This window comes from Metopolophium dirhodum, chromosome 2 (genome assembly GCF_019925205.1).
Source record: "Metopolophium dirhodum isolate CAU chromosome 2, ASM1992520v1, whole genome shotgun sequence".
Lineage (NCBI taxonomy): Eukaryota > Metazoa > Arthropoda > Insecta > Hemiptera > Aphididae > Metopolophium > Metopolophium dirhodum.
In genome coordinates, this window is record NC_083561.1 from 30,311,740 (window position 1) to 30,325,017 (window position 13,278).

Genomic DNA, 13,278 nt, shown 5'->3' on the forward strand with positions numbered 1-13,278 from the left:
TTCTGATACAATAGCATCTATGTCAAAATCATCTTTATCAATACAGTTCTTCATAATAAGCATTTTTTATTTAAAATTTAAATTATCAAATAAAATATTCTTCGGACATCAAAATAAATAATAGAAAATGTTTTCAGTTCTCACATAATATGGACGTATAAAACAGTAAACTTTTACACAATGTGCTAAACCCCCTATAGCCCCCTTAGCTCCCACCATTCTACGTCAATGCGGCGTGATTCGTCATTACTCTATCGTACTCTTGTTTTCTACTGTGTGTCCGTGTAGTGTACTAAGGGCCGTTCTTCCAATGTCCGGTCAAGTGTCAGTTAACTTTAACCGGACATCGTAAGAAAGGCCCTAAAGTATATTACTATTATGCGGTCGATGTCTTTTGTAATATTGACTATTTTGTCTATTTTACATTTTCATAATAATTACCATGTCTAATAAAAGGAAAATTATTAGCTATTTTGATGCAAGTTGCTCTACTTCTTAACGCTCGGCGGATGAAAAAATAAGTAAGATCACTAATATCATTACAGAAAATCAAGTTGTGGACTTGGTGGTAATATTTTTTACTATGGCTGTTCATCGTGGGGTTATAAATATAACATCCAACAAAGTACTGGACGAATTAGCAAAAAAAAAAACAAAAATATAGATTTACTAATATAATAAAAATATTGTTAATACTTTAATATATTTATAAAGTCTGTATACCTAAGTTATAAATAAAGTTTGTATTTACTATAATTTTATAAATTGATATTAGACATAAACATAACCATACATTATATTTTTAATGGTAAAATAATAATGTTAAAAAATCAGCCATACCCCATCCTCCCCCCTCCCCCCATGATAAAATCTTTTAACTCCTACTGATTCGAGTACCTTATACCACACATGACAAATTAGATAGGTATTATAATTACAGACCACAGTTGTACTAGTTTTGCACAGTATGCGCATCTCCTTCACCTCCGTCCCATTTCGTAGTTCTCCACTTCTCATTGGTTGATTTTGTTCTATGTTATATATGTATGTATATGATTGATAGACAATACTAGAGAGCCTTTATCATAAAGGTATAATAGTATAATATTATAAAGGCTATCTAGGCAAATTTGAAATTGTACAAGATTTTTATTTATAGATCGTTCATGGTGTGTTTTGGTAGGTATATTGTAATATTTTTAGTGGCCTATACTAGGTATCCATTAAATTTAATGTATATAGTCCGTTGATTTCTTAATAAAATTGGAAATACCTTTACTCGAGTCTCGAATTATGTATATACAAAACATAACGATAGTCGATTGATAATTTTCTTGATGATTATAACAATATCTACTATGTCACATACATCTGATGGTACATACATCAAAGACCAAAAAATGCTGAATTATTCTTATTCTAATTAATTCAAGTAAAACTAGATAGTGCTAAAATAAAAAATTAATTCAGTTTACTAATAATTCAATTTATCTATATGATCATTAGGCCAATATAAAAAGGTAAAACATATTTAAAAAAAAAATGAATTGAAAGTATCTGTAAATACTTATGAAAAAAAGTATCTGTATCTGTACTTGAATACTTTTTAAAAGTATCTTTTACAAGACTGGATCTAAGGTTTTTAGACCTGTTAATCTTAGTCCGTGGATGATACCTACCTATCTAATTTGTCATGTACCTACATCGGTAAATAGGTAATAATATAATTCATTATCGATCGTATTATTTATTTTATATCGCACAACAGGGCGACGCCCCTCAAGGTCCAGTGCCTAGGATTATTGTCCGTCTCGAAATCGATTGAACCCACGTACTTGAGATCCGTCCGCTGCGGTTTTCTGTAGATCGGACACTCGTACAGTTTTGGATCTTTGCCTGCGGTCGTATTGATGGCGAACACGTAGATGACTGGCATTTGCTCGTACAGCACCTTTGGCTTGCTTTCCACCAGTTTGCCAGTCTTCCGGTCGAGGCTGGCGCCCTCCAAGAACATGCCACACACGTACACGCCCTCCGGTGGTGAGTCACTCAGCTCCTCCTTGTTGTGGCGAGTTATCAGGTTCTGAAGCACCACCGAATCCAACGCCCACCCCCGATGTGCTCTTGTTACTTCCTACAAAAACGTGAAATATTCCGTGTGGATTAAAACACAGGTACGCATTGGAATAGAATGAGTGCATATATTAATTATAGGTAAGTACATCTTACATGGTAAATACAAGTTCACCGCAGGCAGGAAAATTAATGAAAATAATTACCTAACTTCAGTTTGTTAAAAAAAAAGTTAATGTATATTTTATTTAACGTCTTATATCCGATAGATACATAGTGAAATAGCTAGTAAATGTGCATATTTCAATTTTTTTTAACATGGTAATATTAACCATTTAATCAAGCATTAATTCTATACTTAAGTCATTGCACTATATTATTGCAGCTATATAGTATATATAGTATAGTTAAGCAATCATAATATGTACTATAGTGACAAATCACTAAATAATTACCTATACTAATAAATATTTATTGGTTAATTTTTTATTTACAATCAATTTAAGGATATTATATAGGTACCTAACTTGTGTAATCACTATTACCTATACGCATAGTATATATAATATTTATTATATCAAATATTTTAAAATTTTTACCATGGTTATAGAGGTATTTAACAAAAGTTAATATAACTTAATGCGTAGGTAGGTAGGTAGGTACTTACCTAATATTATGTAATATGTATGTTTTATATTAACTAGATAAGCTAATAATACAATGCACACCTAAACTAGTTAAGTTAATAAAAAATTAAAAGTTATTCTTTTTAACAATTGTTTGTTTGTATGCCTACAATAAAATTACATAAATAATATATAATTTATATTTATGTAAGCATAGAAATCCTCAACAAAACTATCAAAGTATTGTACATGTACATATAGTATAATAAAAAAATTAGGTAGCTACTTGTCTCATGGCCGTCAAAAATCCTTGTGGGTTAAAGAAACCTGTCATCCAAAACACGTTTGGTCGACCACTGTTTATCCATTTTCTAAACTGATTATCCCGTTCCAGCAACTCGGTAAACCAAAATCCAAGAGTAGCTGATTCCCAAGACACCTAAATAGAGTATAATATATACACACGAACTAAATATTTTGCTGGGCATTATAGTGAGTATACTACTAAGTACTAAACTACTATCGACTGATTATATATTATCTTGATTCAGACAATGGGGAATACTAAGTATAAGAAATAAAATTTTTTTTATCATTTATAAAATAAGACACTTATGCTGGGTTGCATAAACAATTCATTAAATTTAATGGCTTTCTAAAAATTTAATGGACTAATCACGGGCCACTAAATCTTGTTTAAGGGACGATTAGCTCACTATTGATTCATTAAATGTTTTGTGCAATCCGGCACTAGATTTTTAAATTCTGAGCGTTCCGATGAGTGTATTGGTTCTACAATGATGTGTATTTTTTCCGACTTATTGATGTGAAAGATCTATTGGCCTAAAAATCAAAGGGCCCTGGTGGTAAGATCAACTCCGAACTTGTATGTCATGATGGAAAACGGCATGACGCAAAATAAATACATGTGTAACGTAACCAACTACAACCATTTAAAATAATAATAATAATAATAATAATAATAGTATTAATAATTTGTAGTTTTGCAACAAATGATTCAATCCCTTTGACAATATTCCATGAACAAAAATTATAATAAAATATTTACTTTTCTTGTAGGTATTTATATTCTGAATATTATACTGTTATTATTATTATTATAAGAAAAATATATTTATTTTATTTTACTTCTTTATTTATAAGTTTTTTTTAATTATATATATTTTTTCAATAACCATCAATTTTGATGTTTTACATTTGGCAGACCGGGATGGATTATACATTTTAGATTCTGAGCGGAGCGATGAATGTATTGATTTTACAATGATGTGTGTTTTTTTATTTTTATTTTTATGTCTGTCATCACGGTTTGGGGCAATAAAACTGTTCCGATTTTCTTCAACAATATCTTGTTTGATGGGAAAGTGAATCTAGTTGATGCATTCAGGAGGTCAAATTTTCAAATTTTCAATAGTTTTTAAAAGCGTCAGGAAAAACAATATAAAAAAGGTGGATAAGTGGATGTCGCTCTGCTGTACAGTAGGTTACAAGTTGGTCACTGTAATAGATGGTGTTAAATTTGAATTCAATGATATAATATCATTGTATAAGAAAAACGATTATGAGCGAAACGGTCAGTCAGCCTATGATATTACCAAGTATATTTGATGATATTATTGTGAATAAAGTAATTTATATATAACATATTTACGTGGAGCATTGTTTTAAATTTTCAATCCTTAGCTATAAAAGTTGAACATTTTATAAATTTTTAACTACAAAATAATTATTAAATTTTAAAAGTGATACATTTTGTCAAAATTTGAACTTTAAATGCTTATAAAAAAAAATTGTGCCTATGTATTTTTAATATTTTTCAACTGCTATTAGTACGATATATCAGGAGCCTTATATTAAATTTTCACGCTTTTTTACCCAACAAAAATTTTTTTATTGATATTTATAGAAAAAAAAACTAAAAAAATTTAAAACTGACAATGTCCGTAAACCGCTCAAAAAGAGTCAAAATATTTTCAAAATTTTATGGTGTATAGAAATCGCTAATATAAACATTCAGTGAAATTGTCAAGTATCTACAGTCATTCGTTTTTTAATTACAATAAAATAAGAAAATTGTTACATGAGAAATCGAGTAAATATCAAATGTTGTAAAAATATGAATTTCAGACGCTCATAAAAATTTAATTTAAGTTTCTTGTAGACATTTTTTTTTGATAAAGGTAGACAAACTTATGAGTAATCTTATATTACATTTTCAAATCTTAGATTTAAAAAGAAAATTTTTTATGAATTCTCAACTCAAAATAATTTGCTAATTTTCGTGATTTTTCCGTATTTTGTCAAAATTTGAACTTAAAATGCTTATAAATAAAAACTGTGACTAAGGATTTTTAATTTTTCTCATCTGCCTTTGATGCCTTTGAACAATAACCTAGGAGCTTTCTATTAAATTTTCAAACTTTTTTACTCAACAAATAAAAATTTTATTGATATTTATAGAAAAAAAAACTAAAAAAATTGAAAACTGACAATGTCCGTAAACAGCTCAAAAAGAGTCAAAATATTTTTAAAATTGTATGGTGTATAGAAAATGCTAACATAAACATTCAGTCAAAATTTCATGTCCCTACGGTCATTTGTTTTAGAGTTACACCAAAAACCAAAATCCATTTTCTCGAAAACAGATTTTGCGTGAAAATTCCCGTTTTTCCTTAATTTTTCTTTTGTTTTTCACGTCGCTTTTGAAAACTACTGGGAAATTTTTACTTTTGACCCCCTCAAAGTACCAACTAGATTCACTTTCCTATCAGAAAAGTTACTGTTGAAGAAAATCCAAGCACTTTTACTGTCCTAAAAGGTGATGACAGACACAAGAATAAAAAAAAAAAAAAAACACACATCATTGTAAAATCAATACATTCATCGCTTCGCTCAGAATCGATCATAGTAGAGAAAAACGGGAATTTTCACGCAAAATGTTAGGTTTTGGTGTAATTTTAAAACAAATGAACGTAGGTATTGTACTTGAATTTTTCAATGGTTGTTTATATTTGCATTTTCTATGTACGATAAAATTCTCAAAATATTTTTATTTGTTTTGAACTGTTTAGAAAAATTTTCTGTTTTCCAATTTTATTAGTCTTTTTTTCTATGAATGTCAATAAACTTTATTTGTTGGGTAAAAATGCTTGAAAATGTAATACAAGGCTCCTACTATATTGTTTCAATGACATTTGAAAAATATTAAAAATTCCAGATCCCATGGACACTCTGTAAATACGCCGCTGTATACTTGGCTAGGTTATTATTGGTGGCGATTATATTGTATACGATGAGTACTCGAGTAACCTATAGCTATCTATATAATATAATATTATTCTGATTACTTTTTGCCATTTCTGTGGTATTCTGGCGTCGTACATCGCGTCCAAACTTTCTCTCAATCCTTGGCTCATAACAATTGTACCATCGATAGCCAATTTCAAATCACATAACGTCTTTTGTACGATTCCAATTACTTTTTTTATACGATCGATTTCTTGTCGCAAGAATATGTTCATGGGCAAAAGGGCGCCCATCCTCTGCAGCGATTCTTTTACCTGCAGACGAAAAACAACGATCAGAAATATTAAAATATCATCGTCCATCGTTGTCAAAATCAATGAAAATGCCTAATAGTATAGTATATTATTCACCTCAAAATCTTTATACTGTTTTGGTAACTTTTTCAACATATCATCAGCTAAATGATAGACCACACTTTCTCTAGTCTCGCCTCCTTGGCTTCCACCCTGTTTTGGTTGAACGCTTAAAATTGTATCTAGTATTCCTTTTGCGGTGTTTATTTGATGCCTGAAATGATAATATAAAACATAGGCATTATTGTTTTGTTATATTAAAATAATTGTTTACGTGATGTCAGCATTTGAGTGAAGTCCGAACACTTCTGGCGAATCCGTTACTGGTAAACTGTTTATATAATCAATACAACCCTGAAAATGTATAAACATAATAAAATAAATACCCAACAATATTAGAAAAAAACAATAAATCGATATTTTACGTACTTGTATATTACGATTCATGGGGACTTTATAGCTTTTATAAAACTCAAAACCTGGCCTCAACAATACATCACAAAACCATACCTTTATACAGTAGGTATACATACATAATTAGTATTCGTATCAATAAATGTGAATTAAAATTTACTTGAGTGAACGTGATCAAAAGTCTTTTATCGAAGTCGTCAGTAACTCTGCCACCGTATTGTACTTCACCCAACATGTAACAAATAGTTGGCCAAGACACACCCTGTCAGCAGGCATTAATAATAATAACTATATTACTTATATTATTATAACTGCAACTAGTAACTACCATACGCCCATACCTATATTATTTATTTATAATACCATGTATCCACAAAAAGAGTATACACTCTATAACTCAGTTACGTCTTATACTATACCACTCAGTATACCTTGTACTTATTTTTCAATTCTGCTTGAGGGACATGAGACAATTTGGTTCTAATTTCCTATAAATAAAAATTGTTTAGCTCTTGTATTGTTGCATGTGCAACATTACCTATTCCACTCTTACTGTGTACCCTGTTTTATGGACACACGGTATTTGTATCTCATCAATATATTAACCACAGGATTACTTTTTTGGGATCCATATCGTCCAAATGATTTTGCACGAACTGAACGCTCGCAGCGAAATCGGCTTGATTGAACTCGTACGGTACATTCCAGCCTAGTGGTCCGAATTTTCGTCTCTCTTGTACAATCGTATGAATAAATGCTACGGCGTACAATAAAATGGGCCATTGCGGTTGAGCCGAATAATCGAGCATGTCCTATTGTACAAGAAATATTGGAAATAATAATATTTTAAGCGTGTGCTGCAGTTTAAACATAACGATTAAATAATTATATTATTATTATTACCACAATTTTAAGTTTTGATTAACCAACCTGACTAATGTTCTGATACGTTCTTTTCATACTAGCGCGAATACCCTGTGGAGGTTCATTTGTGAACTTAATTGCCATCTATAAGTGACATATATTAATACACATACTATATATATAATAATATCATGTATAATATTAATTATATTGTTATTTATTATTTTATTGGTCTAGTGCCCGGCAACTATGACCATTAGCTATTGTGGGGGTTACGATTGTTACTGTTGTAACGGTACACTTAGGCCATTGGATGGGTTTTTTTTAAATTGTGGAGGAAGGTACTGTAGGTTTTAGTAAACACGTGTGTTTGGTTTTGGCAGAATTTCAAATTGAGCATCCGTATTAGGTTTCTGCCATGCCCGGTCGGGGGATGGTGGCCTTTCTCTCTAGACCAGAGGTTTCCAACCTTTTTTGACTCGCGGCACCCTTAGTCATTTTCTAAAAATCCGGAGGCACCCTATGCTCTAAGCCTATATAGACTACTTCGGTTTTATTTATCAGTGCATAAGTATAAACAAAAGTAGTAAGGTGTAGGTATATACTATATACACATTACATTTTATAAACAAATTATTACATTGTATTTATTTTTATGTATAATTATTATTTATTTTTATTTAGTAATTGATTCACAATATTAATTTATAATTAAGGAACTTATGGAACTATATATAAACGTATTTTATTACCAGTAGAACTAGAAATAGCTTGATTTGATTCTTCAGAAGTTGATTCAATATTATGGTTAGATAAAATTTCATATTCATCTAATTTTTGCTTTTTAAAAATAAATTTATCCATTGTTTTAACAAAAATTTAATTATATACAATTATAAAATATCTAGACACGACTGAAATATATTATATGTTTTGCAATGATGACTAAAACCAGACTGATCGTACTGAAATTGTTAGTAGATTATTAAATTAGGTACTATTGTCGATATATGTTTTATAAAAATTAAGATAAGATAAAGTCACAAGACACCGAAGCAATAGCAATCAAACTGGTATGAACATTAAAATAGATTGAACATCGTAATATTTCTACACAATATATGAAACACATAATAGGTTTTATAATATTATAGTCCGTTTTATTACTCGCAGTGATATATTTTTCATGAAACCGTTTTTTCTTAAAAAATATATTTCAAATAATTTCGCGGCACCCTAGGGTGCCACGGAATCCTGGTTGGGAATCTCTGCTCTAGACAGTTGCCTGTGGTCGAGATTCGAACCATCGAAGGTACGCGTTATAACGGACGCCGTATTCCGCTCGGCCACTCCGTCCCCTAATTATATAGTTAGTACGTTCGGTTGCGTACATTTAATTTATTTAAGGGGTGGATTTTAATGGCAGACATGCTCTGTTTTTTGGAAGAATTCAGTGCTGCATAGTTCATCCAACACTATTCTATCATTTTAGATTACGTTTGTAGGTAGGTACTATAAAATATCACGACACTTCTCGGTCCAGTCGGTCCATCCTATTTATCCCGAAAATATCACCCCTACTGTATACCACTGAGTACATTACAGATCACCTTTTATATTTTAATTATAATCATATAAAATATTATGGTCTATTATTTAAGACGTTTAAAGGCGGTTCATTTACTTGAAGTAGTGCAATCGGAAACTGAGGATGCACTTCGGTAGTTATCCACATTCTAAATGTACTGTGTATTTCTTCCGAATCTGACAAAGCGTCCATAGCTTCTGTACAAAATGGCAAAGACAAATGCATGTTTTGTAAAAGCACCCAACCACCGTTTGCTATGCAATCGGATATCATGTTTCTAGCGTGTATTTCTTGACCTTGACCCATAGAAACCGACCGTATTTCTAAAACAATAGTATATTTGATATATATACATGTATGTATAAAAAACAGTTAATTATTGTTGTATAAATTTCGTTTGCATTACGAATGTCTTTGGATTTGGCTAGAGCGGTGATTTGCGGTGATGGATCAGAGCCGATGGACAAGATACAAACAAGTGGTGTTTGTGGCTCCGATTCTTCCCAAGTTTTTTCCAAGTCCAAGATGCATGCTTCTCCATACTCTGACCCTAAAGAATCTGTAAGACACAGTGGTCAAATGGTTTTATCTATAACACTATACACTATATACTATACTATACTATACTATATACATTTTATTATATTTTTTTTACCCAAGGCAGCGAGTTTAAATTTTAGTACCTAAATATTATTTATTTAATAGTAATGTTAAAACGATTTTGACGAAACAAATTTTCTTCTAAAAGTAGGTTATGATAATGCAAATGCAATAAATTCACAGAATTGTGAGTAATACCCATAATATATTTTCGAGACTGCGACAATGTCCTGTCTGGACTCCATGACCTGACCAGCAAAAGTTTTCGAAACACGTCTAGAGATTTATTATACCCACAAGGTATGTCTTCCTCTTCTGGTTTCTCTTTTTCATACCAAATGCGCCATTCTTTCTCGTTTTGTTTTATCTAAATCAATCAAGGATACATAATTAAAAAATTTATTGCGTTTATCACACAATAAAGTAAAACAGTGATTTGTCTATAATAAGTATACTTATTATAATGACTAACCAAATGTATACTTACTTTATTTAAAAGGTTTGAAAATACTGATAACTTGTTAAGTTCAACCAAATTTAACCAAGTTATGTCCAATACCCATCGGAATGGCTTTGGAGCAACTGCATTCAAATCTAATGATGCACCACCTTTATACATAAATATATTATTATTTGTAGGTTGATTATAATATATATAAATATTATATATGTATTTTAGCAAATAATTATGTTGTAAAAGAATTATGGATTATAATTCATAAGTTATAACCTTTTATAAATGTCATAAACTCTTCATGAGTAATTTGGTTCTTATGGCAATCAATTTTCATAGCCAACATTAATGTGAATAATGGCTTATGGCGTTCGTATAGACTCCTCATCGTGAACATCCATACTTCATAAGTTAAATATTGTAAAATGTTTACAATACGTTCTTCGGTTATTGGACTTTTTATCGATTTGTTTATAGAATTATCAAATATCATTAAAAATTGTTTTAATGAATTTTGGTACATAACGTTTACGTTGCTCATTTCAACTATCAAAAAGTATAGTATTGATCCACGAGCAGCTACGGCACGGAACTCTTCTCTGGCCTTCATAATTTTAATTTCGGTTTGTTCGGAAACTTGAAGTTTGGCATTTACAGCTTCGGCGGTGGCTTTGGTCTCTTGGAGTACACTAATCAAATCTTCATCGTCTACCAATGAACCCTAGGTAAAAACAATAACTTTAATTTTGTAATAGAATTATCATTCATGATACATTACTTGAATTGATGATAATTTATGCAGTAGATTACTTTCAAATTCTTTCATTGAACGTTGATTTTGTATAACTGACTCAAATAGCGCCACACGTTCTGCTTCTAAATCTGATTTTTCCATTAGTATAACTCGGCCTAAATAAATGTTTATAAATTATATAAAAATGTATGTAAATATTTACCTTTTATTTTTACCTAAAAGTTGGTCTTCAAGACCTTGCATTGTGACTGTGAAATCTATAATTGAAGTTTTAGCACTAATCTCAGGAGAATATGCAGGATTGGGCAATTTTGTCGTTATATACAAGACAAACCCAGGCATTACATCAGTTTCTTTATCACCGACAACCACCTATTAATATAATAATTATTATTGTACATCATGAAAAGTGGCCGACATATACTTATATTTATTTTGCTCACCTTTTCAATTGAACCAGATTTAATGAAATTCTTTTCTAATACATTATCAATTACTGGATCAAGTTCTTCACTAACATCTTCTATCAATAATGGTCTTCCAAGAGATAAGCAATCCTCTAAATGTGTTCTAAAGTATTTATGATTCAATGAAGTGATTTGAAGTTCATTAGATGATTCCTTATTTTTAATCCACATTTTCCCTTGATTTTGAGGGTCGATGAGAAGTGGGTACGAACTAGATTTGGTTACAATAAGTGCATTTTGTACCGATAACTCATCATTAGGAAGACCTTGCAATGTCCACTCAGATACCTTCAACATTTAGTATTTTTAATTGAGCTATATACGCAATTACAATTATTATACATGTAAGCAATATTCGTACCATAGAATTGTCAATAAGCATATTTATTATATTGAGTTTAACCGTGAACGGTACTTTTTGAGTCGTTAAAATTTTCATCCAACTTTGGACTAAATTAGATCTAAATTCTTGATTATATGGCCCACAATATGATAAAAATCCTGTTGCCAATAAAACATCACCAACAAGTCTATTTATTAAAATAAAACAATATTATTATACGATTCATTAGATACCTATAGTAAATATTATTTTAAATATTACCGTCCGAGTTGTTTCTTGAATTCTTTACTCTGTTGAGTCCATCTTATTTTTTCACCACCTAAACCATTAATTAAAGCAGTTGCTGACGTCATTTTTCTAAGACACACATTTGCCGCGTCAGTAAGCCTTTGTTTTTCTTGAACAGCTGCATCATATTGGCTTTTAACTTCATTTAAAGCCACTTCTCTTTCATAAAGTTGAAGTTCAGCTCTCGACAAATCGTCCATTGCAATAGTTAGTCTAGCTTCTTGTAAAGTTAAATTGGCCTAAACGATAATATACATTTTACCTTTAAGGCTTTCATTCATTCTTCTCAAAAAACGTTTAATACAAACTTTAAGTGGCAAAACTTCTTTATTTATACTATGAAAGAATGCCATGGCTTTAGTCCATGATAACAAACCGGCAACGTCACCACAAACCCTTTTTGCTGTATCCATATTGTAATCTTCCATGCTAAAATATAGCTGTAATAATTCTACCATTTCATTTGTGATTGTATCTTTAGGATAGTTTTGTAGCTGGAGCAAAAAAGTTGTACTCGCCATCATCTATAAAATGTGATATCAAAATTTTTTAATTATCTTAGTTTCTGTCTTAATAAATTATAGTACATTCAATTATTTTATGTTATTATTATCAAAATATTAAATAGTAGTGTGTATGTAAACTAAGTAATTTTTTTTAAGAATTTTAGTGCGTCTTATAGATTTAATTAAATTATTATAAACAGAAAATTATGTTTATTTGTAATTAATTTATAATTTTAGATATTCATCTTTATCTATATATCTGTTGACATGAAATTGTACAGCAATATTAAATTTTTTTTTTTTAAAAACATATTTTACTTTTAACGATTCTGGCCAAGATGGTTTTGGACATCTCACTGTTGTATCACTTATGACTGGGTGTAGTTTTCGTTTGAATAATATTAAAACGCAATCCATTATACGCATAATGAGATGTGGAGGTCTTCCAAGTTTACGAACAGTAGCTATATGTGCAGGTTTTATAGTGTTCAACGCTGATTCTGCTTCTTCAAGTGCTGGTCTAGCTGCTTCTAGTTTCTCTTCAGCAATAGCCTTTTCTTTTGCAATTGATTCTACTAATGCTTCTGCTTTAACTTTTACTTTCATTACCTGATTTTTCACAATTTCTGCTTGTCTTGCACGATCAGTAACTTCAACTAATACCTGTTAATATTTTTTATA

The 13,278-nt window shown here is 30.4% G+C and overlaps 1 protein-coding gene across 2 annotated transcripts in view; it reads right to left on the minus strand.

Annotated features, from left to right (window-relative positions):
• Positions 1-240: 240 nt before the first annotated feature.
• LOC132939203 (dynein axonemal heavy chain 5-like) overlaps positions 241-13,278 on the minus strand; it is a 30,886-nt gene continuing 17,848 nt past the window's right edge. The window contains exons 44-65 of one of the 2 annotated variants that reach the window (XM_061006261.1): positions 12,916-13,260; positions 12,400-12,615; positions 12,065-12,330; positions 11,822-11,990; positions 11,437-11,748; positions 11,209-11,365; positions 11,018-11,148; positions 10,516-10,960; positions 10,273-10,394; positions 9,984-10,152; positions 9,592-9,744; positions 9,282-9,508; positions 7,664-7,741; positions 7,351-7,545; positions 6,894-6,995; positions 6,749-6,829; positions 6,594-6,673; positions 6,377-6,533; positions 6,068-6,280; positions 2,986-3,138; positions 1,836-2,134; positions 241-628 (exon numbers count right to left, since the gene is read on the minus strand). In XM_061006261.1, the coding sequence (XP_060862244.1) occupies positions 592-628; positions 1,836-2,134; positions 2,986-3,138; positions 6,068-6,280; positions 6,377-6,533; positions 6,594-6,673; positions 6,749-6,829; positions 6,894-6,995; positions 7,351-7,545; positions 7,664-7,741; positions 9,282-9,508; positions 9,592-9,744; positions 9,984-10,152; positions 10,273-10,394; positions 10,516-10,960; positions 11,018-11,148; positions 11,209-11,365; positions 11,437-11,748; positions 11,822-11,990; positions 12,065-12,330; positions 12,400-12,615; positions 12,916-13,260 (4,107 nt within the window). In that variant the 3' untranslated portion in view covers positions 241-591. Of the gene's footprint in view, positions 2,135-2,985; positions 3,139-6,067; positions 6,281-6,376; positions 6,534-6,593; positions 6,674-6,748; positions 6,830-6,893; positions 6,996-7,350; positions 7,546-7,663; positions 7,742-9,281; positions 9,509-9,591; positions 9,745-9,983; positions 10,153-10,272; positions 10,395-10,515; positions 10,961-11,017; positions 11,149-11,208; positions 11,366-11,436; positions 11,749-11,821; positions 11,991-12,064; positions 12,331-12,399; positions 12,616-12,915; positions 13,261-13,278 lie in introns of both variants that reach the window. The other variant, XM_061006262.1, reaches the window with a different exon arrangement.